General features: G+C 35.4%; 1 protein-coding gene across 7 annotated transcripts; it reads left to right on the top strand.

Moving 5' to 3' along the window:
• The first annotated feature begins 855 nt into the window (after nucleotides 1-855).
• On the top strand, nucleotides 856-27,058 carry LOC111988210 (uncharacterized). Of its 7 annotated transcripts, none has more exons than XM_024019996.2 (14): nucleotides 856-1,148; nucleotides 1,998-2,102; nucleotides 2,242-2,385; nucleotides 2,834-2,950; nucleotides 6,258-6,365; nucleotides 6,498-6,560; nucleotides 6,653-6,779; nucleotides 7,703-7,785; nucleotides 12,557-12,794; nucleotides 13,125-13,252; nucleotides 15,509-15,583; nucleotides 15,688-15,808; nucleotides 20,506-20,605; nucleotides 26,666-26,778. In XM_024019996.2, coding segments are annotated over exons 1-14 (1,554 nt in total). In that variant the 5' UTR covers nucleotides 856-1,004; the 3' UTR covers nucleotides 26,667-26,778. The 7 variants fall into 7 exon arrangements, with proteins under 7 accessions (XP_023875764.1, XP_023875765.1, XP_023875768.1 ...); XM_024019997.2 differs by lacking the exon at nucleotides 26,666-26,778 and adding an exon at nucleotides 20,736-21,150; XM_024020000.2 differs by lacking the exon at nucleotides 26,666-26,778 and having other exon boundaries at nucleotides 12,578-12,794; nucleotides 20,506-20,609.
• The last annotated feature ends 358 nt before the right edge of the window (nucleotides 27,059-27,416 follow it).

The following is a 27,416-nucleotide window of genomic DNA, read 5'->3' as shown; positions in this document are numbered from 1 at the left end:
AATTACCAAAATAGCCCCAAAATCTAAAAATTAATGAAACTCCCCTAAAACCTGAAAAATTAGTGACATTCCCTTGAAACTTACAAAATGACTGAAATACTCTTAGATCCTTTAATTTGATGAAAATACCCTCGAAACATCCAAAATACTCCAAACCTCTATTTTGGTAATTTTGGAGGCTTCAGGTGTATTTTGTTCATCTTATAGGATTAGTGGTATTTTGGTCGTTTTAGAGGTTTAGAGTTATTTTTGGTCGTTTTAATGGTTTCAAGATATTTTTAGTAATTTTAGAGGTTTCGGGTTATTTGTGTTCATTTTAGAGGTTTTAGGTGTATTTGGGTTAAAGGTTTAGAGGCATTTTTGTCATTTTATAGGTTTGAGGGTATTTTGATCATTTTTAGGTTTAGAAGATATTTTGGTCATTTTTTAGGTTTGGGGGGGTATTTTGGTCATTTTCTAGGTTTAGGGAATATTTTGGTAATTTTTTAGGTTTCGGAGGTATTTCAATAATTTTTTAGGTTAGGGGGGTATTTTGGTCAATTTTTAGATTTAGGAGGTATTTTGGTCAATTTCTAGGTTTCAACAGTATTTTAGTAATTTTTAGTGTTTTTGATCATATTTGGTCTTTTTTATTTTTTATTTTTTTTAGTTTAGAGGTATTTTGGTAATCTAAAAAGATTTTAAGAGTACTTTGCTCATTTTTAGTTTTAGAGGCATTTCGATAATTTTGATTATTAGATAATTAGGTGGATTGAGATTTACGCATAATAATTGAGTTGGAGTGAGTTTAGATTAGAAATAATTAGTTAAATGGGCAATAAAACTTTGATGTAACCAACTCATTATGTCCAACGAAAGCCCACTCATTTGACACCCTAGTCACGACTCACATCCCTAAGTGAAAAAACTAGCCAGTACCATCTCAATGGAATTCTTCCGCTTCTAGACACCAACGGTAAGTAAATGTAGAGTAGACCGTAGAGTGTAGACACCACGAATCCACGATGCTCCTGCGATCTCTAAGCCTAAGCCATGGATATGAAACTTTAACTCTAAGACTTAGACCTAATCGTCCTGCAAAGAACAGACTATCAAAGATCATCAAATCTTGTGCTCCCAGAAAGGACCTTCAAGGCCAATCCGTTGCTGTAAGAGTTTCTCTATTGCCTTTAATTCATGCCCCGCATTTTTAAAATTTTGCTTTAGCTTATTATTTCACCAACAAATTGATTATTATTGCTATCTATCTCTTGCTTCACAATTGAGTTTTCTCCATGCAGTAAAAATTAGAGGAACTTACATTTTAGATACGGGCGCTCTTAGGGTATTTGATAATGAACCATTTTAAGAAAATTTAATACCACTTTCACAGATGAATATAAAAAACTGTGATAAAATGTTAGTTTTTTTTTTTTTTTTTCCTCATAAAAAGTTTATGAAAATAGTTACTAAACCAGTGCCATCAGGTCATCCATTAACTTCCCCCTTTGTATATATACAATGTGAGAAGGGACTTTGTTCATTGCTGAGCTGCGCAGTCACATTCTATTATTTTTATTGCCTTCATAATTTGGATGAAGGGAGTGAGAAGAATTTGGAATTTGTGATGTCTTATGGTTTTATAGAGAAAATGGTCAAAAACCCATCTTGTTGAGCTGATGAATTTATTATATTTGTTTTGCTGATTCTGACATTGAATTTTGAATTATTGATAAAAATAAAAGAAACCATTTTATATGGTAAGATTATTGCAAAAGCAACCTTATGGAATTGGAAATTATCTTCTTCTTTTTTTTCTTTTTTTCTTTTTTTTTCTTTTTCCCCCTAAAGCTAAAATAGAAACTGGACAATGCACACTTTTTCACAAGCTAAAATAAGATAAGTTGTGGAAATGCTTTTGAGTCACTATTGAATTTATGTCTAGTTACCTGGAATGCGCTAACTGGTGTTGTTGGATATGTGCTTGGAGGTGATTGAATTGTTTCATTAAATTGTAGATCATTGGTCTGGGAAAATCTGGAAGAGCTGCAGCTAGGCTTGCTCTTGCAAGAGGTGCTTCAGTTCTAGCAATTGATGAAAATAAGAATTTGGGTCTGTTAGAGGTAAATTTGCATATCCTTTTTCATAACATTTTTCATGATTCCCTTAAATTTAAATGTCGCTTAAAATAGGTCTCCTCTCTCTCTTTTCCTATCTACCTATTTATATGATTGTAATGGTCCAATTGCTTATTGGTTGCAGCAAGATCCTCTTTTTGAAGAGTATAGTGGTTTGAGAACAATTCTTGGAAACCTTGATGTACAGCTACTTAAGGATGTCGATTTGGTGGTTGTTTCCCCAGGAGTTCCACCAGAAAATTATGGTCTATCCACATTGTTGGAGTCAGTAAGTCAATTAATTTATATGATTGACATTAAAACTAAAGGAAAAAAAAACCATATTCCTATATTTGAACAAGAAAATGGAAAATGCACTGTCTCCCTTCCACACCAAGGCAAATAAAAAATTGCTTTAAATATTATATAATGACATGATTTTATATACTTGTTTCCACCTGCTTTCAACTTATGAAATTTGAACCCTCTTAAATATTTCATGTCCTTCATTGAAGTTGTTCTACATGATGCTGTTATCCACCAATTCAAAAAGTTATGCATAACAATGCAGATCATATAAGAAAATATGCAATTAGACTGATGGTTTAAATATTTTAATTTAATTATGGAGTCCTTACCAACAATGCTAAATTCTCTGTCATGATTTTTTTTTTTTCTGAATATTTTTTTTGTGACCCGTTTTGATAAAATATAAAAAAAATAAAAAAAAAATGCAGGGACAGCGGATAATGTCTGAGTTGGATTTTGCTGCAGAAATTCTTCCAAAAGATATCAAGATTTTAGCAGTGACTGGAACCAATGGAAAATCAACTGTAGTTACTTTTGCTGGACAGGTTTTATAAGTCCCTTTCTCTTTGTTTGTATGTATGTATTTATGTATGTATGCATGCATGTGTGCATGTATATGTATTTAGACGTTATAACTTCTTTGTTAAATGTTTTTTTATTGTGAGCTATAGCAGAAGAAATTAGAATCCGATTTTGCTGCTTATAAAGGTATAATTTCCTTTGTGGGGGCACAAGATGAAAAATTGAAATAAAATGACAAATGAGTAAGATGCTAAATTTTTGTCCCCAGAGCATTGTAGCTCAAACGAAACTTCCTATCCTCATAAGTAAGCATAGGTTAATGAAGAAGCCATAGTTTTATGATTTCTTTGCACTAAAATATCGGTTGGCATTGATGTGACAGCTAGTGCCTAGATGAGTCTTAACTCTTAAGTATAGTTTACTTGATTTTTCTTTACTTTTAGTTAATAGTGAATTACTGTGAAGTTAACTTTAATTAAAGAGATCCTTTCTTTTTTGGTAATTCCTTTGGCTATATTACTTATAAGTCCTGAATGTGCAAGGTATTTTTTCATAAATTATATTACATTAAAAAAAAATGAATTGAAGCAATTTAGAAAGTTCAGGGTTTTGATTGAAACCTTAAAATCTAGTGTTGGATTTGAAACCATTCCCAAACTATGTAAATTGGTGACCACTTAAAAAAAAAAAACATATTTAAGGAGGTAGGCTTGAAAGACTATATTTGTCTAAAGGAGGTAGGCTTATTTTGTTAAAAAGTACCCTATCGAGTCTTCCCACCTACTTTTTATCGTTGTTTACCATTCCTTAGGCTGTGGCTGCAAGAATTGAAAGAATTCAGAGGAATTTCCTTTGGGGGGCCTCAAAGGATGTGTTTAAATATCCTTTAGTTGCTTGGGATAAGGTATGCTTGCCAGTTGAATGTGGCGGGTTGGGAATCCGGAGTGTTGGGCTATTTAATAAGGCTTTGCTTGGGAAGTGGTTGTGGCGGTTTGGGAAAGAAAATCATAGATTATGGCGTCAGGTTATAGCAGACAAATATGGAGAGGCAAGAGGAGGCTGGTGCACTAGAGGGGTAAGAGGTGCTCACGGGTGTGGGATATGGAGGAGTATTAAAGAAGGATCAGAGAAGTTCTTTAGCCAGATTTTGTTTAATGTGGGGGAGGGTAGCCGTGTTAGTTTTTGGCATGACCCATGGTGTGGGCCTACTCCTTTGAAGGAACTCTTCCCTTCCATGTATGATTGCTTTGTTTCTAAAGAAGCATATGTCTCTGACGTGATTGTAACAAATTCAGAAGGAGGTAGGAGCTGGAACTTATTGTTTCGTCATGGTCCTCAGGATTGGCAAGCAACCACTGTCTACTCATTCTTTGAGTTTATTTATTCCTCTATGCCGAGGGGTGAGGGGGATGATCCGTTGGTTTGTTTTTGATGTGCGCTCTTTTTATAAGCTATTATCTAGTCCTCCTGCTGATGCCTTTCCTTGGGAGTGTATATGGCGTACTAAGGTGCCTAAATGGGTGTCTTTTTCTTATGGACAGCAGCTAATGATGGGATACTCACCATTGACAACCTTATTAAGAAAGGTCAGTTTTTGGTTAATCGGTGTTGCTTGTGTTGTTGTGATGGGGAATCAGTGGACCACCTTCTTCTTCATTGTAAGTTCTCTCATGCTTTATGGTGTGAAGTTTTTGCAATGTTTGGGATCCAATGGGTCATGCCAAGGTCAGTGAAATCTTTTTTCTTTATTTGGAGAAACTGTTTAGAAAGCATCTTTCAATCATTTGGAACATGGTCCCGGCATTTTTAATGTGGTTAGTTTGGCAGGAACGTAATGCTCGCATTTTTGAAGACAAGGCGAGAACGTTGGAACACATAAAATGTTTACTTTTTCGTACTTTGTTTCTTTGGGCTCGTATTTGGGGGTGTACGAATTGTACTGCTGTAGCTAATTTTTTAGTTTCTATTTCTTTTAGCTCTTGATCTTCTTGTATTTGTTTCATTGTTCAAAGTGTTCACCATCGTGAACATGATGTTCAATTTTTCAATAAAAGTCTTATTACCTATCAAAAAAAAAGAGAAGATGCAACAGAACTTCTTATGGGGTGGTATGGAGGATGAGTCTAAAAAATTCACTTGGTGAGATGGCAAGGTTTGGACCCCTATGCCTAATGGTGGGCTAGTAATAAGGAAGATTACCACCTTCAACAAAGCTTTATTGGGGAAATGGTTGTGGTGGTTTGGGAATGAGGAGACATGGCTTTGGAGGCAGTTGGAAGAAGGAAAATATGGGTGGTTTGCAGTCAAAATGGGGTAGGGGTTCTTATGGTTGTGGTTTATGGAGGAATATTCATAAGGGGTTGGGAAGTTTTTAGTCATTTTACCCAGTTTAAGGTTTGGATGGGGAATCGGTTGAAGTTTTGGTATGATTGTTGTTGTGGTGATCAATCTTTGAAAGAGGCTTACCCGATTCTATATGACATTGCTATTGATAAGGAGGCTTCAGTCGATTCTTCTTTGATTAGGCAAGGGGTGGGGGAGAGGAGGATATGGGATGTTAGATTTTTTCGTGACTTTAACAATTGGGAATTAGAGATAGTAGTGGACTTTCTTCATATTATGGTGTCTAATTCTCTTGCTAGTGATGGTGGGGATCTTATGTGGTGGGCGCCAAAGAAGAAAAGGGTATTTGATATTCACTCATTTCATAATACACTAAGAGGTTCCTCTTCAGTCATATTTCCTTGGAAGGGTATCTAGGGCGTCTAGGTACCTAGATTGGTTTCTTTCTTTGTTTGGACTGTGGCTTGGGGGAGGATTCTCAATGGTGATAATTTGAGGAGGAGAGGTTTCCCTATTGTTGATTGGTGTTATATGTGTAGCGGTAGTGGAGAGACTATAGAAAGGAATATAATAGTTATAAGGGAATGCCTATTCCATTCCCTCCTAAGCATTCCTTTCAAAAAATAAGAGGAATTCTGATTTATTTAATGAAATGGAGATCAAATACTGAATTATCTACATTTTGAAAAGAAAAAAAAAAAAAAAGACAAATAAAAGGTGAATTATATATGAGTGAAATTATATATTTCTTACTCTTCCATTCCTTGTTTTATAAACTCTTAAAACATACTATAAAAATACTCCATATTCATTCCTTTATGATCTACCCATTCCATTCTTTTATAAACTCCCAAACATGGTGTAAGAGAATTACTAATAATTATTGCTTGAGTAACTTTGATTCCTTGCCATTTCTAAATTCATCTTGTTGCAATGCGAATTTGTATATTCTTTATTAATTATATTTTTTTGATAATTTGAAGTCAGATGCTTAATCATTTTGGCATTGAGGCGTTTGTTGGGGGAAACCTTGGAAATCCACTCTCGGAGGCTGCTTTTCTGTGCTTATCACCTTCTATGAAGCCCGGGTTTCAGGTGAGTCTGATTGTAAGAATCATTTCTCCTTCCACTCCAATATATTTAAAATGTCATTTTACAAGTATTTATCTGCGAATTTCATTGTCCTTTGAAGTCAAGGTCAACTTTAATGGTTCATTTCTCTTTCAGGTTGCTGTTGTGGAGGTTAGCAGTTATCAAATGGAAATTCCCAACAAGTACTTCTGCCCTTCAGTGAGTTGGTTTGAAATTTTAACAGTCCAAGATTCATTTATATCCCCCCTCCCCCTTTTTGTTCGTCTGCTAATATATGGGCATCTTTGCAGGTTGCTGCTGTGTTAAACCTTACCCCTGATCATTTAGAAAGGCACAAGACAATGAAGAATTATGCAATGACCAAGTGCAGTTTACTTTCTCACATGACTGACACCAAACTGGGACTTCTTTGTTTCGGTAAGTACTTTTATCATATCTCAGGTAGACATATTTTGTCCCAAGAAAGTTATATGAACTTTTTTCCGGAGATATTCATACTTTTTTTTAATAAATTTTTTATAAGATTGAATTTTTTAATAAAGATTATAAGAAATAATTGAGAAATTATAATAAATACAACTTTAGGTTTGAGTTGGACTCCACTTGTAAGTGTGATGGTTTAGTAGAGTTCCCCAATTTTATAGAATTGGAAGCTGTCCATAGGGTCCTTGTAGTGACAATAGGTAAATAACTGATAATAATCTTCTTGTATAATTCTTGTATACCTGGGTTGGAAATAAGGAACCTGATCAATGTAACATGAATGAGGACCTGGAAAATAGAAGTGAGATCTTTTGTTTAAAGTCTATTACAAACCTTTTTTTGAACTAAGAAGAAACAAAACTATGAACTTTCTGAAAAACATACTCAAAAGTGGACTTGTTTCATAAAATAAGCTGTGATCTCAGTGACACTTAAGGAATCTTCCAATAGACTCTCAGTTTAGAGTTTAGAGGAAGACAGAGTAGGTTAATTGCAATTTCAACTGCCATGGAAGATGGAATGTTTAAGTTTTAAGTTGTTGTTTTAACAAATATGTATGTTTCTGCAAGCTGAAATACATACATTTTACTGTGGTTTTGATTCTTTTGAAACACATTTGAGGCAGGAAACTTTTCTGCTCCTGCTGCATAGCTCTTATTCTAAAAGAAGATTGGCAATTCCGAAACCCATAAGCATAAAAGCCTTATGTTGGATGGTCAGAAGACCGTTCTGATTAAGTCTGGACTTTTGTCTTTATATCATCATTTTGTATTTTATATTAAGATCTAGGTATCTTATCTTGTTGTGCAGATTGTAGTTGGTTTATCTTTTAACAGCTGTATTCCGATCACTTTTAGGAAATCAGCATTTGAATGAAGCTGTTAGGGAACATGCTGAAACTTTTAATCTTGCTTGGATAGGAGCCTTTCCTGGAGTGAAAGTAAGATGTCTTTCCTTCATATATCTTTTGCTCAGGACTCATTGAGGACCATATATTGAGCACAATGTTTTGAAAGCATATACATAATTCTAAAAGCAAATGGCCCCACCCTCAGTTAAAGTAGGGCTATGGGTTAGGAACTTGAGTATTAGTTGATTTTGGACTGTATATTTTAGGACCTGATTTTCTGTTACTCCACTTTTTTCCTAAGTGACACCAAACATAAATTCGGATCTAGAGGCTCTTTAGAGAATCAAAAACTGCCCAAAATGTAAATTTGGATTCAAAGACTCTAAATCAAACACCACCAGAGGAAGTCCTCAAGCATCGGCCAAAATAGCCAAATACCATCTTTGGTTGAAATATTTAGCAATCTACCACTGTTTGCGAAATATATAGCAGTTTACCACTGTTTTGAAATTTGAGTTAGAACTCGAATTTTACGTAGAACTCAAGTTTATGAAAATCAAGATCCAAAAAAATGTGACACAGTGGCAGAAGCTGATCTGACATTTTATAATTATAAAGTCCACGTAGAATTCAAGTTTTAAAAATTTGAGGTCCCTTTAATATGAAACTCGAGCTCTTGAAGCTTGAGTTCCTTTAAATTTTGAACAAGTGAGAAATAAGCTCAGATTCCTATGCCTCTGTACCTCTCCTTTTCTTTTCCCATTTCATTGTCTTACCCAAGCCTCAGTTGAAACTAGTCAAACTAGTGAACCACACTATCCCTCAAAAGCAAGTGTGGTCATTAGAGTAGACAAGTCAAAGACTCATTTAAGGAGCTTGTCTCACAAGCTTTACTTCATGTCAGAGATGTGGCCTTATGCGTGTGGTTCATGCTGAAGTGAAGAAGAAAAGCTAAAGAAAAAGAAGAAAAGAAATAGACTAAAGAAAAGGAATCTATTTGGCCACCCTGGTGAGGAGAAGTTTTATGATAAATTTATAATGTTGCCATTAAAAATGAGGACCTCAGTTTTAGAGATATGGACCTCAATTTTATGGTACTCGAGTAACACATTACAAGGACCTCAAGTTTGTGGTCGAGATTCACAAACTCGAGTTCTACGTGGCCATTTTTAATTAAAATAATCCAGGTCAGTGGGTGCCACCGTGGCAATTTTTTATAGAACTCGAGTTTTTGAAACTCGAGTTACATGTCAAACTCGAATTTTAAAAAGGTGGTAGATTGTTAAATATTTCGCAAACAGTGATAGATTGCTAAATGTTTCAGCCAAAGATGGTATTTGGCCATTTTGGCCCTCAAGCATCAAGCACCGCACCTTCATTTCAATACAAAAAGAGCTTCCTTTTGCTATTGCAAAGCCTCTGGTTTTTAATTCCAAGATTCTAAACCTGATCAAGATTTCTGCCTTTTTATTATGGAGTGGTGTAGAAGGTCAATCTTGATGGGCAAGGGGGAGTTTGTTTGTGTGGCTTGATAGGATGGAAAATTTTACAAATTGAGGAGAAAACTTTCAAGGCAATCTTTTTTTTCTTTTTTGATAAGTAACATAAGAAATTTTATTAGAAAAAAATCAACCAAGTACACTGGAAGTGTACTATAGTGGCACAAATCAAGAGCCCAGATTACAACAATCAATAAGATCAGAGAGAGAACTTTCAAGGCAACCTTTGAAGAGGGCAATGATGGGGATAGACTTTGGGTGATTGAAAGAAGTAAAGGATTGATATGCTCACTAGGCTTTGTGAGTGGTAGTTCTCAATGGAAGATGTGGAAAGGGACAACAACCAAGTATTTGTTAGAAAACTTTGAGAAGAGAACAAGGTCTGCTAGTCTATCATTGACCAAATGGACTAGGAATATGGTTGTTGGTTCTGGAATTGGGTAACAGCTGGAGATGAGGCTTTGTGATTACCATGCAGGTATAATGGAAGCTTGATACCAATAGCAAGCACCACAACTCAGAATTGAATGTGTTTTGGAAAAATTTATGCTTATATCCACAAGTAACGCCAGCCAAAATACACTATCAATGATAAGAATTACAACCAAAATGCACTCATAGGTTCTCTCACACTAACACACTAGAGAAAACTTTGTCTTCTAAGTCCCACACACACCTCAAGCTACACTACCAAACCCTTCATAGTGTTGTCTATATGTAAGGCTTTAATACTTTTCTTGGTGGACAAAGGAACATGAAATTACTTCTTTGACAAGCAATACCAAGAAAACTCACATAAGTAACCAATTCATACTAGGAAACCTATAAAGTATTTATTAGCACCCCTTTGGATACTCCTTTGTGCCCCACTACATTCTCAACAAGATATACGATCAATTGTATTCAAACAATTCTTGGAATTAAAAAATAAACACTGTTACTATACTCTTGGAAAAGACCCACTCCATATTCTTCTAAGAGTCTTCTCCTCATCCCCTAAGGGAGGATCTATGGGCTGAAGCCACCAAATTTTTAGTAATTTTCATAAATCCACCTTAATCCAAACAAGATCCTTGAATAAGATGATCATTGTTTACACAACCAAATCCAAACTCAAATCTATCTTGAATGAATTCGTATACGTCATACGTGTCTATCTTGAACTAACTTCATATGTGCACTAGACATTACCTTCATAGCAGATTCAACCTTGGGCTTTGATACTGACTTATTGTGATAGTGGAAGTTTGATACCATTTTTTTCTTTTTGTGAAATTTTATTTGGTAAAAAGGAGTTCCAGTACTTAGTATCAAATCCTCTGCCGCTTTGATTGGAAAGCTGAGGATGCTCAAATTTGTGTCTTTCTGTGGAATGATATGGGAACACACACAAAAGATATATTTTGGTGTAAGCAATTTTTGTCTAAAATATCAGCCTCATCAAAATTATTTCTCCATTCAATTGACAAATAAAACATTAGAGAACTATTAAAGCTTAGTTCAAAACGTTTGTGGGGAGCTTAATATCTGTTAGCCTATTTTTATAGATGTTAAAGCCATGCAGCGACAGCAAGAGTGTATGTGTGCTGCTTGGTTTCTTTTCGGTCTCCTTAATGGTTAGATCTTTTCAAATCTCAAAATTTGGCTAGTCCCTTCTCTCAGTCAGGTTTTTAATCATCTTCACGAAGCCTCCTAAACTGACTCCAACATCAATACCATTGCTCACTATTCTGATCAATCTGCTTTCACTACTACATCTATAGGCTATGGAGATTATGATCAAGGGGGAGGCCGATACAGAGGTAGGGCACCCCTTCTTAAATGTACTCATTGTGGGGTTTGAGAATCTTATGTAGGTTTTTGGTGGGATCTTTATGGAAAACTAATAATTCATTGGGTTAGTTTTTAGGAGTAAAATACTTCACAGTTTCATAAATAAAAAAAATAAAAAATAAATATTAAAAAAAAACACTTATTCGCTGCATGATGGTACTAATGACTTCAAAATCTGAAGAGAAGGATGATCGAGATGACATTGGTGTTGAAAGGAAGAATTCAATGATTGAAGTGCCACTAAAATAGAGTAGTTGAAATTGACCAGGAAATAAAGTCCATTGACTTCATGTCCATCACAATCTTCTTTCCTGTTTTGAGACCCTGAAATATACATAAGTGGGCCAGAAGAATGCAGCAAAGTTAAGAGTTTTGGTAAGCTTAGTAATAGACAAAAGGATAGAAAGGAAATTTAGGGATATGCAAGGAAGAAAATAGTAAAAAAGTAGGATTAAGGTTGGCAGCATCCAAACCAAAAATGGAAGTAGTTGAGCCATCTACCAAGATGGCTTGAGGAAGTTTATTAGAATGCTTAAGGTCAGAAAGCAAACCTGGGTTACCAGTTATGTGATCTTGGGTTCTTGAGTAACAAGACAAGCAGAAAATATGGTAGTACCTTGCCCTACACGTTGACCAAATATATCCTTTGTTTGTAAATTGAACTACCTCTCCTTTACTTGGTTAGATATATCATTTGTTGTTAGTGCAGTGAGTCGGCATATGGTAGTGCCTTGCCTTACACATTGGGAGTTTGTTCTTCAGCTTGTGAAGTATCTTAAGGCACACCCAAGGCTTGGAATTTTATATAGAATCAATGGCGATTTGCATGTAGAGGTTTTTTCAAATTCAGGCTGGGTAGGAATGGGATCACCCTCAAGTATAGGCATAACTTGATCACTTGGAAAAGTGAGAGCTAGATAGAGTGTTGTGTCTTGTTCCAGTGCAGAGGTTGATTATAGAGGAATGGTTCATTCATCGTGTGAACTCATGTGGATTAAACATCTTCTATAGGAATTGAATTTTGTTGTGTAATTTCCAATGATTTTGTATTGTGACAACCAAACAGCAATTCATCTTACTTCCAACCCAGTGTTCCATGAATGGACCAAACATATAAAGGTGGATTGTCACTCTTTTTCTAGAAAGAGTGGAGAGGTGTGATTGCTACCTTGTACGTCTCTACAGGGCTTAAGTTGCTAATATGTTCACGAAACAATTGTGCAGGACTTGTTTATACTTGTTATGTTACAAGTTATGCTTATATATGCCCCAGCTTGAAGGGATATTGTAAGGGTAATTGGGTAATGTTGTATCGTGGGGTTAACCTATTAATAGTATTAGGTAACCCTAAGCATTATTATTCAATTGTGGTCTAGAACAAATATATATGCCACTAAATATAATAGCGGGGCATATTTTTTTAAGGCATTATGCCACATGTCTAGTGCTTTCAGAAACAATTATGATTTTAAGGTATAATTTGTATTGATTAGGTATTTCATTTTTTTTGCTTTCTTATTATTTTGGAGGTCATTGCTTGTTTGCAACAGATCAACGTTGAGACGAAAATTGCCAGCTTGGAAGTTCCTACCATGAGAGTTGTCTCACAACTACAATTGGATGCAATGAAAGTAATGGGAACGCACAACTATTATAATGCTGCAGTGGCTGCATTATGTGTTCTCGGACTTGATCTTGGACTTGATGCTAATAGTATGAGTTCAACAATTGAAAATTTAAGGGCACCACCGCATCGGATGGAAATTGGTAAGCCATAATGGATAGTCATCTATTGTTATGTACAAACTGTTGTCTCAGTAAGTGTGTTTAGGGCATTCTAATTTAATTTTCTAGAACACAATATATTTTTTTACCTGTGTGAAGTGGCGTGTAAATAATGCATTGAATTTGCAATAAAATCGTTGTCATGTCTTAGCATCTATACCAATTCTTGAAAATTTTATATCACTCTCCTTTAATCCATGGTTGCTAAGTCAATAATTTAGGCACACCCATTATTTCCTTTGTGTTTATTATGATTTATTTCCCATAGATCAAAGAGTCTGGATTTTATACTAGATTAGCATCGTTATGCAGTACACAGGGATGCCAATGGGGTAATATGGGTCGATGACAGTAAGGCAACAAATGTTGAAGCAACGTACACTGGACTATTGGGTCTGAAGCAACAAAAGTCTGTAATTCTACTTGGTGGCCTTGCAAAGGTATATTAAATTAGTGCTAAGCTCTACTTTCATGTATATGATTGATTGGTTATGTTTAGTATTTCATTTACATAAAAATCTTAGTTATATAAGACAACTGTGAACAACTTTTAGGATTTAAAAGTATTGCTTATCTGAGACACCCTTAATCAGGGTTTGAAACATAAAGTATGTCAATGTGCATTCAACCCTCATCCCACATATGATAGAGATCAGTAATTTGCCTTAAACAAATTTTGTTTTCATTCAATTTAATTTTATGTTGTAAATTCCACTAATGGCAATGTGGTAAATCTTTGTTTTTGAGGATTCTATAAAGGCAAACTTGGTTATTGTCAATGTGTTTTTACCGGAACGAGGCTTGCACATGTTCTTGTTCTTGTCTGTTATTTGTTTTTTACACCCTTAAATTTTTCTTAATAATGAATTGTGTTAACAGCTGTTTATCATACTTCTAGACGTTGAGATGAGAAAAATTGGAACCCATGGAATTTTATAATGAAAGATATCTATATATTACTGTAAGTTTATTGGAATTTGAGCACTTGTGAATGAGTTTTACTTTCTGTTTGTTTCTTACTATCATTGCGTTCCTTTTTTTCCATTTTTTTTTCCCTTATTGGGACATTGGGGCATTATAATAAGGTCCTTTCCATATAAAACTCTTTAACCCTGCAGTGATAATGCATTTTGTCCATTATTGTGAATCTACAAACCGAAGTGTAGCAGCCAGTTGACAATTTTTTTTAGATGTGATGATTACACATTTATTTTTTGCCTTGAACAGTGCATACACATGAAAAATGATGTCCTTGCTGCTTGTTTACATGTCTTAAGTATTCATCATGTGGCAAAGAGCTTTGTAGTTCAACTGGCACCTTCTAGTGTTTCCAATGGAGATGTTCAAAGTTCAAATCCCCACTACCCTATTGTTGTAACAATCTAATTATAAAAATAAATAAAAAAGTACTGATCATGTGTGAAAATCAAGTATGAAATGAATTTTCTCTAGTGGATTTAATTATGCACATGCCATTGAAGTAGATTTGAATCCATCAACATGTCAAGCATTGAAAGTGACTTGAGGCTAAAAAGTCTCTGAAACAAATTCTTATGAAGTACAGTTGACAGCTATATTATGGTTCCCAACATCTTTTTGCTTCTTGTAATGTGGTTGGTAACTGTTAACCTAGCAAGCATGGACACAACAAAATGGGCTGCATGTCATGTCAGACATGGACACACCTTGGACACGGCTGCGTGTGTGTTTATGGAATTAGGGATAGCAATAGGGCAGGGTAGGTTCAGATCAAGGGTGCCTTGTCCTCGCCCTGTCCCTTTTTTAGCAAGGGAAACTATGAATTCATTGCAAAACTTGCATTTTTGCCATCACCACCGTTGATCAAAGAGAACATAGCTCTTTTCATTTCTCAGTTCTTACCCTCTCTCTCTCTCTATCTCTCTCTCTCTCTCTCTCTCTCTTTGCATTGCAACTTACCTTATATTGGCGACTGACGACCCATCGGTAGCCCTATCACGTCTCTTTAGGGACAGGTGATGAGTTCTCGAGGAAAGACAAGAGAGCTTCACAGAGGATGCTTCACAACTTGATGACCTCAATGACGACATCGATGAATGCTCAGATCATCTGCTTAGAGGAGAAGGTGACAGAGATGAATGGAAAGCTTGGACTTCACTCTTGACAACAAGATTATTTTATTTTGCATAATTTTTCTCTGCGTTTTATGTTTTTTACCCTTTTTTTGGTGGGTATAGCATAAAGGATATTAATGAAAAAGAAATTAAAAAATACACAAAGTGACTAAGTAACAACAATATGTTCTCAAATATATGTAACACAAGGAGTGTTCTTTGGGGATGATGTTGTGTTGGAATTTAAGGGATTACCGTAGGTTGCTAGTGTGGAGTATGAGACAGATTTAGCTATAAAGCTTTTGTTAAATTGGAAATCTTAGGATTCAAACTAACAAAGAAGTTGATGGGTTTTTAATCCACTTGGTTTCAGACTTGGTGCAATCCAAGGCCATCATTCTCTTTGGTTTAGTTCAAGAAATTTTGTTTCAGTGTTTCATGCCATGCCGTGTCTGTGCTTCCTATCTGTTAACACATGTATAGGAGGATCAAATTAATTTACGGTATGTATCTGGAGAGCTTCCAGGATCATCCCATTGTGACTTTCAAATGAAATTATTATTATTTACATGTTATGTTGTTTTTCTTTTTATACTTTTGCAGGTAGTCTATGGGGAAGTAACTAATGGATTTGAACAATTGATTGATCCACTGAAGTATCATAGATGTGTGATCACTGTATGTGATCTGTTCCTTCTTGTTTTGTACTGAATTACTCAATAAAGATGCTTTTATTTAAAAATTCTTAACACTAATGATACCTGTTCATAAACGTACCCAAGTTCGGATCTTCAGGAAAGATGGTTCAGAAGACCCTGTCTGATAATGGTCTAAGCATTCCCTGTATTGGAGCTAAAAATATGGAGGATGCAGTCAACTGGGCTAAGAGGATGGCAAAATTTGGTTTGTCTTTTTCAATGCTTGAAATTGCTGCAAGAAACTTTGTTATTCTGTCATTGCTTTCAGCGCATCATTTTACAATTAGTGACATTGGATCAGATTCTTACTACGTAGTTTAGATGGCTTGGTCCTTCATAGGTGGGTTAGATTTAATATAAGGTGGTTGCCAAAGTAAAAATGAGTGTAGCTCCTGAAGGGAAGAGATGGATGCAGCCTTTTGGATCAAATATAAGCCTCAATTCATAATGTGCATTGTAATGCTTATTAGTTTTTTGAAAATATAAGTTGGATAAATGGATGAAGAAAAACTTTAGGAAAAGATATTTAAATGCTTTAGATGCAACTAAATGTACGTCAAGATTCTCAAAGAGAGAACTTATTTTGGTGTAACTTTGGATAAGTCCTGATTATAACACATTTAACAGGAAAGAAAAACAAGAACAGAGATTCTATTTCCTTGATAGTAATTTCATTAAAGAAGAAGAGAGGTGGAGATGGAGGATATGGAAGCTTCTATCGTACCAAATAACACAATTAACTACTAAAAGGTAACAATAACTCCAAGAAGATAAGGAAGAATCGTATCTTGGATGTACAGAGAACTATGGAAAAGCAATCAGGAAAGCATCTCTGACTTGTGACTGGATATCTCAACACCCTTGGAAGCTTTGTTGTTGTGCTCATTTCTAAATGCTCCACAAGGAGTACAATGGCACCGCTTAGAATGCAATACCTCTAATAAATATCACTCCCACTTCCCTCTAGCTACACTAACAACTGAAGCACAAGTTGGCATAAACCAATTCGAGGACTTTCCAACTCAAGAACAGTATTATACAAAACTAAATTCAAAGACCAAAATTTCTTTTTTTGATAAGTAATAAAGATTTATATTCAAGAACACTACCTTATGCAGAAAAACATAAGGCAGAGAGAAAAGATAAAGAAGATAGAAAAAAAAAGAAAGGAAAAGATACTAATTACAAAGTAGAGAGTTAAGGAACATAGGGAGAGAATCACTAGAGGTGAGTCCACAAGCTCTAGACCAGTCAAATAGAGAGCCATTGAAGGAAGCCAATAGCTGGTCATCCGAACTTTCCATGTTCTCAAACGTCCTCCAATTTCGTTCTCTCCAAAGACACCACATTAAGCACAATGGAGCTAAATTCCAAATGTTAGACGAATGCTTTCTAGGCCAATTCCACCAACTAAAGTGAGTATCTGCAACCGATCTTGGCAAGACCCATGAAATCCCAAAAGATCTAAACACTAAACTCCACAACTAATAAGCCTTACCACAATGAAGTAGCAAATGATCCACCGTCTCCCCATTACAACAGCACATAATGCACCAGTCAACAAAATCCATCTCTCTACCCCTCAAATTGTTACCTGTATGGATCTTATCCCATATAGCAATCCACACAAAGAAAGAAACACGCCAAGGAGCTTTAACCTTTCAAACACCTTTCCAAGCGAAAATAATGGGCAAGGGACTTCTTAACTTATTATAAAACGATCAGATATCAAAATTCCCATTCTTTGTTAACTTCCATTGCAGGAGGTAAATTTGAACCCAAGGTACGGAGAAATTCATCCACATCACCCATTTCCCAATCATTTGGTTTCCGAATAAAATGAACATCCTAACTTCTCCGTTCTTCTATCCCAACCATTCAAGAGAAGAGGCCACTGATGCCTATTTATTGGAAGCAATCTCATTCACACTCGGAAAAGTCAATCGAAGTGGAGAATCCCCACAGCATTGATCTGTCCAAAACTTAACTCTATCTCCCACCCCCACCTCAAATTGAATTTTTTTGCTAAATTCCAACTCATTCAAATATTTCTCCACAAGTTACACCCATGTACCCCTCTACCTAACTTGGAGGTCCACCACTCCCCCCCTCCCAAAAAAAAATTCTTCCCCAAACTTTAGAGTTACAACCCTTCTCTAAAGCCTTGTCTCCTCAATCCCAAATTGCCATAACCACTTCCCTAGTAAGGCTTTATTAAAAGTAGTTAATTTCCTTACTCCTAATCAACCATTTTGCAGAGGTGCACACACCATGTCCCATCCTACCAAATGTGTCTTGGAATCCCCCCACAAGAAATCCCTTTGCAACCTCTCAATTTTATTGGCCACATGCGTAGGGATGGTAAAAAGAGATAAATAATAAATAGGAAGACTAGATAATGTGCTTTTAAGCAACGTTAGTCTTCCACTTTTTGACAAATACATCTTCTTTCATCCGGCCAACTTACACTCAATTTTCTCCAAGATAGGACTCCAAACAGTAGGGGACTTGTGGGACGCCCCCAATGGCATACCAAGATAGGTCATAGGCAAAAACCCAATCCGGCAACCCAAAATCCCTGCCAAGACATGGACATTAGGAACCTCCCCAATGGGAACCATCTCACTCTTCAGAGCATTAACCTTTAAACCTGTCATTGCCTAGAAACAAAGAAGAAGCATCCGAACATGTAGAATCTGCTCCTCATATGCATCACAAACAGAATCGTATGCTCCTCATTTGCATCGCAAAACAGAATTGTATCATCCTCAAACAAAAGATGTGAGACACATACCCCTCCACCCTGTCTACCATCAGCCCTAAAACCTCGAAGCAAACCAGCCCCTTCAGCTCTTTTCATCATCTTACTGAAGATCTCCATCATAACCAGAAACAACATGGGAGATAGCGGATCCCCTTGTCTCAATCCCCTCGAACTCCTAAAAAAATCAGCTGGAGACCTATTAACAAGACCGAGAATTGGACTATAGATATGCATGTGCAGATCCACCTATACCACCTCACCCTAAACCCCATTCCCTTCAACAAATCTAGAAGAGCCTCCCAATTCACATGATCATAGGCTTTCTCAATATCTAATTTACAAATAACCCCCGGAATCTTACTCTTCACTCTACTATCAACACACTCATTAGCAATAAGAACCGAATTAAGTATCTGTCTATCACCCATAAAACTGTTTTGAGACTCAGATATCAGCTGATCCAAAACCTCCTTTAGGCGGTTTGCCAAAATCTTGTAAACACTCCCCTCCAAACTAATAGGTCTAAAATCTCAAATATTGGAGGCACCATTCTTCTTAGAGATTAAGGCTATGAAAGTTGCATTAAGAGATTTTTCAAATTTACTGTGTTGGTAAAACTCTTCAAACGCAGCTAAGACATCTCTCTCCACAACTCCCCAACAATGGTGATAGAAAGCCATAGAGAAACCATCAGGACTTGGAGTTTTATCTCCTTCCAACTCTTTGACAACTCGAAGAATCTCCTCCTTTTCAAACCTCTATTCAAGCCAGTCCCTCTCCAACTCCTCTATCTTATCAAACTCCAAACCTTCCACAAAAGGCCTCCACTCATTTGTCTCGTTGTACAAGTTTTTATAAAACTATACAGTTTGGTCTGCCATCTCGGATTCGTCCTCATAAATAACCCCATTCACCTCCAACATACTAATATGATTATACCTTCTCCGAGAATTGGCCACCTTGTGGAAGAATTTGGTATTGTTATCTTCTTCCTTAATGCAAGCAACTAACTAGTGCTGAAGCAAATAATTAAAGGACTTTCCATCTGTTTTCACATACAAGAATGATTATAAATGCATAATTAAACTAGCAATTTCCATTTTTTTAAAGTAAAATTGCAGGTACTATTTCTTTGTCAAGGGCCAGTCTGTCTGATTAAAGTATGAGGTACAAATAATTGGACATATGGGAGTTTGAAGACATGAGCATATGGTGAACAACCTCTGTTGAAACATTGGAAGTCATAAAAGCTATAACAGAAGATGTATATTTATAGGCTTTATTGATCAGAAAGTGTATTTAAAATATTTTCCTGTATGGTTATTGTTAGGAGATTTGATAGCATGGTGTTAATTTACAATAAAATGACAGTGGTAATGGCAGCATTTCTTTTCATGTTGGACTGGAACATTGGCTAGTTTCAAGGGAAGCATAAAATTTTATTAGCATTTATTAGGTTAAATTCCTTATTATCCTCCTACCTTAGTTGTCTACAATGACCTCAATAGCGTTTTCCTTTATTTGCTTGAAACTTGTGCTTTCTTGCCTCCTTTGAACTTCTATACTAAAATTTGTACATAACCAAATAACCAAAGCTCAAATCCAGTGTAGTCATATACACTAATAATGTAAAATAATTGTGTAGGACTCTAGTCTTGGTGGCCTGCTTAGCTGGAGGCTCAAACTGTTCCTTACAAATCCAATAAACATTGTATATGAAAACTTAATGCTATTCAAGGTAGAGTTAGCAACTTCAGTGATTGAAGTTACTGTGCAGATCTATTGTCCAAAGTTCTTATGGTTGAGCTTTGAGACTGTTTAAAAGCATTGAACTTATTTCAAAGTCTCATTTGAAATTTATCCTAGGACTTCTTAAGAAGCAATGCTGCTGTAATGTTGCTTCCATCCACACCCATAACTTCGAAAACTCACCTTCCATTGTTTTACCAATAGTGCACCATTAGGTTTTTCAAGGATGTTGATTAAGTTAACCAAGTTGATGAAGTTAACTGTGAGCTTTTTTGTTTAGTATAGCTTTTCTAACTTGTAGACAATGATAATCTTTCTGTGGTCTTTAGTATTAAATTTTAGGATTTCTAACTTGTAGACAATGACCTTTTAATTTGTAATGAACGCAGGGGATGCTATTGTACTCAGTCCAGGTTGTGCGAGCTTTGATGAATTCAGAAATTTTGAGCACAGAGGTTTGGTTTTTCAGGAGATGGCCTTCTCCTCGTAGTAAGTTTTCATTCCCTGTATCACTGCTTCAATCATAATTGGCTCCTGTGGCCGATGGTGTAATTTACTCTTAACACTTTGAACTTTTTGCACAGCATACTGTTTAACGTATGATTTATCCAAACTGTAGGAATTGCAAATTAATCATCCTCTACCTCTCCCCCGGATTATGCCTGTCCCTTATCATGTTACTGGAGTGCACATTTTAAGGCACCGTTTATAGGGATTCTGGAGTCAAAATTAATATATATATATATATAGAGAGAGAGAGAGAGAGAGAGAGAGAGTGGTAGTAGTTACACTATGCATATGAGACAGTTGAAAAATCATTTTCAGTTGGAGTGTACAGCAATTTATAACTCAACATGTGCAGAAATAATTATTGATGTATGTTTGTGTGTGTGTGTGTGTGTGTGAGAGAGAGAGAGAGAGAGATCAGTATAATCAAGTTTTAACAGTCTTCTGATCTCTTCATCTAGTAGTTCTGACAATATGTGAACGCTAGTAATTCCTTTGCATGCAATAAAATTTTTCCTTGATTAAAATTTAGAGCAATGATAGTACATATTTTGTGTACACACAGCTGAAATCGAGTTTTAACATGATTTCAATTATAATTGTAAAATTGTGTTTTCAAAACATGATTTCAGAATTTACAATTATAATTGAAATCGTGTTTTAGCTGAAGTTTGTACGGCAATGTATAACTTAATATGTGCAACAATAATTAGCGTAAAATTCAAAAGTTGGGAGGTTGGACTCCTGTCATCTTGTCTATTAAGATATGGGTGTAAATTTTTGGTAGTAATGTTATTGGGGTAGTGGCAAAGTCATCCCAAGGATTGGTGGGTTTTGGTTTGTGGATTTGTTCTGAATACTTGTAAAGAATAGAGATGCAAAATTCTTCACCAACCTTTCAAATTTTTGAGGTGGCATATTGTGATTGGTTCTAATAAAAGCAAAAGTGGGTTCAAATGAAAGAAATTTAATCACGACATTCCACTTTAGTTGTGAAAAAGAGGGCATTTTTTGCAAAAATTATTACTGAAAAGCTTATGTTCGAAGTTATTTTGTTATGTAACCTCTTTTGGAACTTGAATTTGCTAAAATCAAGTTCCAAGCAGATAGTTAATGTCTGACAGAAAATACAACATTAGACAATCTGCGTGGGAAGCTATCTATTCGAAACTCATGTTTAGCAAACTCAAGTTCCAAAAGGGTACATAATAAAATAATTTTGGGTAGACTTTTCAATAATATATATATATATATATATTTTTTTTTTTTTTTTGCGAATATTAAATGTTTGACAAAAATTGTAATAATAGCTGAAAATGTATTTAAGTTGGTACAAGCTATTGTTATGTTAATTGAGTTATAAGGTATTTAGTTAGGGCATTTTGTTAGGCAGTTAATCACGTGGGGCTTTTAGTATGAGTATGTGTTGCATTATATAAACTAGTGTTTAAATTCATGCATATGCATTGATATAATTAAAAACAATTACAATTACATGGTTCAAATTATACTTAAAAAAAAGTTTAAATTATATATGGTATTAGCTTACACTTTTTTTAAATTATACATTTCTAAAACATGTAATGTTTTCTCATTTATATATATTAAAAACTGCCAATCTAATAACCAAATGTAGAGGTAATAGTTTGACAGAGCCATTTGTAAATGGATTAGGGGAAACGATGGGGAGACTAAGAAAATAAGGAAAATAACTTTGTGAAGAAGAAGAAGAAGAAGGTCATGGGAGTGCATTATATAGAGAAAGAGAGTCGGATTGGGTGGTTTTGTTATCCAAAAGAAAAACTAAATCTAACACAGATATCTGATATTAAAAACCATTCTATCCTAATTCCTTACTCAAAACTGAATCTAAGCGAAAACCTAAATGCAATCCAATACAATACAATCCAATCCAATCCAATCCAATCAGAATACCCAGACCTAAATCATATTTAAACCCAAATTTAAAGAAAAAAAAAAGAGAGAGACTAGTTGGTGGAGGATATGGATCTGATGGTCTGTCTCTTTATTTCTTTGTATCTGCCTCTCTCTGTCTCCTTTGTATAGCACATGTTTCTTCTTCTCCTTCCCCTTCTCTGTATCACTAGGTTTTTTTTAGTTGCAAGGCTTTTTTTTTTTTTAATTTACTTTAACCGTTTTTTTAAATTATTATTATTATTATATATATACATATACACACAAACACTATCAAACGTTGTTAAGCTCGGGAAACAATATAATGTATCACTTTTTTATTTAAACGTGGCTGAATTTTAGATAGGCGCTTTTCTTACATGGTAGCACATCCTTAATTGTAGGAATCAACTTTCTCTCAGTTTCTGCTATTATATATAGTATATGATAAATAAATATATATATATATATATAATTTAGACTTTAATTAGATTTAGACTTTAGTTTTTGCACTCAATAATTTACTTGCCAGAAAAATAAAAAAATTAGATGGACATATGACTCAAAATTAAACTCCAATTGAAATCTAATTTATAATCTAATTGGATTTGGACTTTTTTATTTTTATACTCAATAATTCACTTTGTTCAAAATTAAAAATTAGATAAACATATGACGCAAAATTAAGAATCAGATTCAGATACAATTTATTTATAGACGACAGAACTCAAACCAAATTCAAATACAATTTACAATTAGTTTTGCATAAGATGGTAGGGGCCTGGCTTGTGATTGACAGGTGTTGAAGGAAGTAGGGGTTGGCTGGTGACAAAGTTGTTGCTGGATAAAGCTTCTACAGGAGCAATAAGTGTTCCTGACATGCATGTATAAGGCCGAGTTGTCTCAGGACGTTCTAGGAACTTTTATTATTATTTTTTTTTTCATAGTGTTGGACCTGTTTAGTCTCATTCATCTCTTCTGGAATCATTCTTCGTCGACGTCAGCGTCAATATCTAGGTCATGGTTATCATAATAGAGATAAGCATAACCGATAAAAGGATTGAGCATTTCCCAATGTGGCCACTATTGTCTATAAGTTTTTGGGGTGCTTGGTCCCGTTTCAGATAAAGTTCCCTTATTAAGGATTCTACCTTTGTAAGCATGGTGACAAGATGCCTAACTGGTGTCCATGTGTAATTGGAGGGTGTCATTTGGGTTTGTGACCAATGCATTTCTAACGGGTGAAAGATATCTTCTGCTTGGATGTTCTTTTTTAATTGAGCTTAGCAATTATACATCCTGTGCTAATTTTGTGACCAAATCTTGGATGTTCTGTAATGGGATACTTTTTCCAATCTCCATTATGAGCATCATTTTTCAAGATTTCAAACCAGAATTTTTGAAAATATCTATTTTCGCGGGAAAAACAAGTCTGTAAAGCCTTGATTCAAAATGAAGACACAAGTAATACTTATTGAGTAAATACCACATGTAAAGATAATGTATAACAGTCCAGTTGGTTATCCAAAAGGCAAAAGGGGTTCTCCATGGTTGGTCTAAGTTAGAATAAATAGCAAGAAAGTGATTGTGGTGTTCCTTAAAGTAATTATGGAGGACTTTGATGATTTTTTTGGGATCTAGCTTCAAGGGTCAACTTCTTTATTTGGTCTTTTATGTCTGAGGAATGTTTTTTTTATCATATTAAGGATATCATCAGGGGCTACAGAGGAAGAGCTTGAGGATGAGGATGGAATTGTAATAGGATATACATATAGGGGTAAAGGAACAATTGTGGTGTTAATGGTTGCTTTCTAGAAAGATAATTAGTGATTAGGTTATCTTTTCCTTTAATGTGCTTTACTTGGAAAGAGCATTGTGAAAACCAATTTGACCATCTGAGTAACTGAGGATGTAAGAGCATTTTTCGTTTGAACTGAAGCATTTTTAGAAAAGAGGACATGTCCATTTCGACTAGAAAATTATGCCTGAGGAGATGAAACTGGAATGTTTCAATTCCATGTGTTTCCTGCAAGTATCTCCTTGAAAGTGGGATGATAATGAAGTTTTGAAAGTTTAAATGCACCACTTTTATATCCACAAATATTTCTTTTTCCATCAATTTCTTCAAAAAGAGCTGCTGCCTGGTACTCGTCACTTGCGTCTGTTAGCAAAATTCATTTGCCTGGTCCTGGAATTTGTAGCGGAAGAAGCTTTTTTGCTAATCTTTTCAGTTGTTGGACTGCTTCTATGTGAACAAAATTCCACTATGGAGGGGTTTTCTTCAAGAGTTGAGCTAAACAGTTCCTGTATCTGGAAATCTTTGGGATGAAGTCAAATATGTAATTAACAATTCCAAGAAACTATTGTATCTGTTTGGAATTTGTGAGCTTATCTGTAAATTTGCCAAGAGAGACAGCAATGTGAGGCTGCAAAGTATATTTTATATCTGAAATGCTTACTCCTAAGAAATCTATAAAGGACTGTCCAATAACCATTTTCTTTTCTGAAAGCATTATTCCTTGAGATTTCACTAAATTATAAATTCAGTGAGCAACCTTTCATGGGATTCTTCATCTTTTGAGAACAGGAGGATGTCATCCATATAGATTAATGCATTGGCTAAGAGTGGCTAAAACAACGTTACCATTGCTTTTTGGAACTGGGATAGGGGATTTTTTAGGCCAAAGGGCATGGCTGTTCATTGGTAATGGTGATCTAAAATGCAAAATGCTGTCTTATACCTTTCTTCTAGGTGGATTCTTAATTGCCAAAATCTTGCTTTAAGATCAAATTTTGAAAACACTTTTGCATTTGAAAGATGCTGGAAGAGAGCACTCTTGTTTGGCAAAGGGAATTTGTCATTTGCAAGAAAATGATTAAGATCTTGGTAATTAATTACCAATTTGAGTTTTTCTCAGATTTGCTCAGCATGCTTGTTGACATAAAAAGCTTCACATGCCCATGGGGAGGCTGTGGGTTCAATGAGGCCTTCTGAGAGGAGGGTAGATAACTCTTGTTTAGCTAAGACTAAATGTTCTAGATTCATTCCTCTGTGGCCAGCTCTTGTGGGGTTTACATCTTCATTCTTTTTTAAGGGAAGGTGTATGAAAAAGTTTGGGTTCTTCCATAAGGGATTTGGGTTTTTGAAAATGAATTCAAAATGGCTATTTGCACAACAATCTTTGATGATCTGGATTCTCAAATAGTCAAAGGGGTCAACTGTAAATAGATGAGGAACCTGGGTTCAAGTGAGAAGGTGTTGTTTGTGCAAAAGTCCTTTTGAAGACCATTTAAGGTTAGGTATTTGGTGAAAGAGATCAAATCCTATAAGAAGGTCTCTGCCAGTAAAAGGGGGATCCATGGACTTGGTGTTTTATGGTGAGGGTTGGGAAAATTCTGATAAGGATAGGCGTACTTTTCTGGGTAACTAAGAATGTCTCTCCATTTACTGCATGGAACATCTGGTTATGGGGCAACAAAATTCTGTGGATAGAATCTTAGGATGGAGAATTGTTTCTACAACTCTAGTATAAAAAAAAGGGTATAACTGGAATAGGTCTAGAGTAGGTTTCTAGAAGGATATGTACTTGGGCTATAGGAATGGGGCTGGTTAAGGGAGCTATAATGGGCTGGGACGTATAAATGGTTTGGATTTCTGGGTCTGAGGCATCATAACTGTCTGAGTCTGAATCTTCTTCTGATGTGGAATAAGCCATGACTACTAGAGCTTGAGGAAAGTAGTTATCATCAAGTGAAAAAAGTGATTCTACATTTGAGAAGGGAGTGTCATCTACATAAATCTATGCTTGTTCAAGAAGCTTTGCTACTTTCTCTTTTTTTGGACAATTCTTTGCAAAATGGCTTGGTCTTCTACACACAAAACAGACTTTTGAAGCTTTTCCTTTGAATTATTTTCTTTTGAGAAACTTCTATTTTTTCTTCTTTAAAAATTTCTTTCTTGGTCCTGCATGGTGTCTTCTTTTCAAGGGCTTGAAATGATCTCTTCTTTTTATTAAGCAGTCACAAATTTTCTCATAGCACTTTATCTGCAAATCTCTCATTTTGCAACTGTCTTTGAGTTTACTATGAACTTTTTCAATTTCTGAAAGAAATTTTCTCTGGTTGTAGAGCTTTTCCAGAGCAATGAGCATATGCTGGTAATTTCTCCCAAGGAGGCTTATTGCAAGGTTATTCTTTGGAGGTTCATCATGCGAAGAGTTTCATCTCCCAATGGATTTGGGAGGGAATTGAGGAAGGTATGTTTGATATTAACATCATCCATGCCAGTGATAGAATACAATCGTTTTGACATCCTATCAAAGTGCTTCTCTAGGTCTTTTCTTTCAAATGAGCAACACTTCATGGCCAAGAATTCTTCTCGTGCTACTTTTGTATAGTGTACCAGTAAGCCAAGAAATTCATTATGAAGAATTGTGAAGAAATCTTCTAATGTTTGGCATTGGGCTGCTTGTCTTTGCTGAAATTCTCCTAAATTGATCCACCATTCTCTTATTCTTCCTATGAGTCTTGCAAAAAACTTAGCAATAACTTGGGCAATAGTAGAATTTGGGGCTGGAGTTCAGCAATGCACCATGAAAACATGTTAAAAAATTCATCATGCCATTTGGAGGGAGCTATTTTATCAATGGTAAACAGATGTTTTTAATTTGTGTTTGATGAGTGGGTTAAACGGGTTTGATTGTTGGGGACAAAAGGTGGTGGAGGAAAAATTGAAGGTGGCAGTGAAGGCGGTTTAGGGGGGAGGACATCATCTTCTTCTACAATTGGCTGGTCATCTGTCATAAACACTCCTTCTAGACCAAGATCAAATATGTCTAAATTAGTAGCATCAATTATTGGGAGCACAATAAGATCTCTT

Source organism: Quercus suber, unplaced genomic scaffold (genome assembly GCF_002906115.3).
Source record: "Quercus suber isolate HL8 unplaced genomic scaffold, Cork oak 2.0 scaffold_56, whole genome shotgun sequence".
NCBI classification, from domain to species: domain Eukaryota; kingdom Viridiplantae; phylum Streptophyta; class Magnoliopsida; order Fagales; family Fagaceae; genus Quercus; species Quercus suber.
Note: the sequence above shows the minus strand (reverse complement) of the source record. Positions and strands in the feature narration are given on the sequence as shown.

Excerpts from the sequence above, each read along its gene's own strand:
- LOC111988210 (XM_065772285.1), top strand. The coding sequence starts at position 1,005 with ATGCTCCTGCGATCTCTAAGCCTAAGCCATGGATATGAAACTTTAACT. Across the intron at positions 2,951-6,257 it reads TAGTTACTTTTGCTGGACAG|ATGCTTAATCATTTTGGCAT; the intron begins GTTTTATAAGTC and ends ATTTGAAGTCAG. Across the intron at positions 6,561-6,652 it reads ACAAGTACTTCTGCCCTTCA|GTTGCTGCTGTGTTAAACCT; the intron begins GTGAGTTGGTTT and ends GCATCTTTGCAG.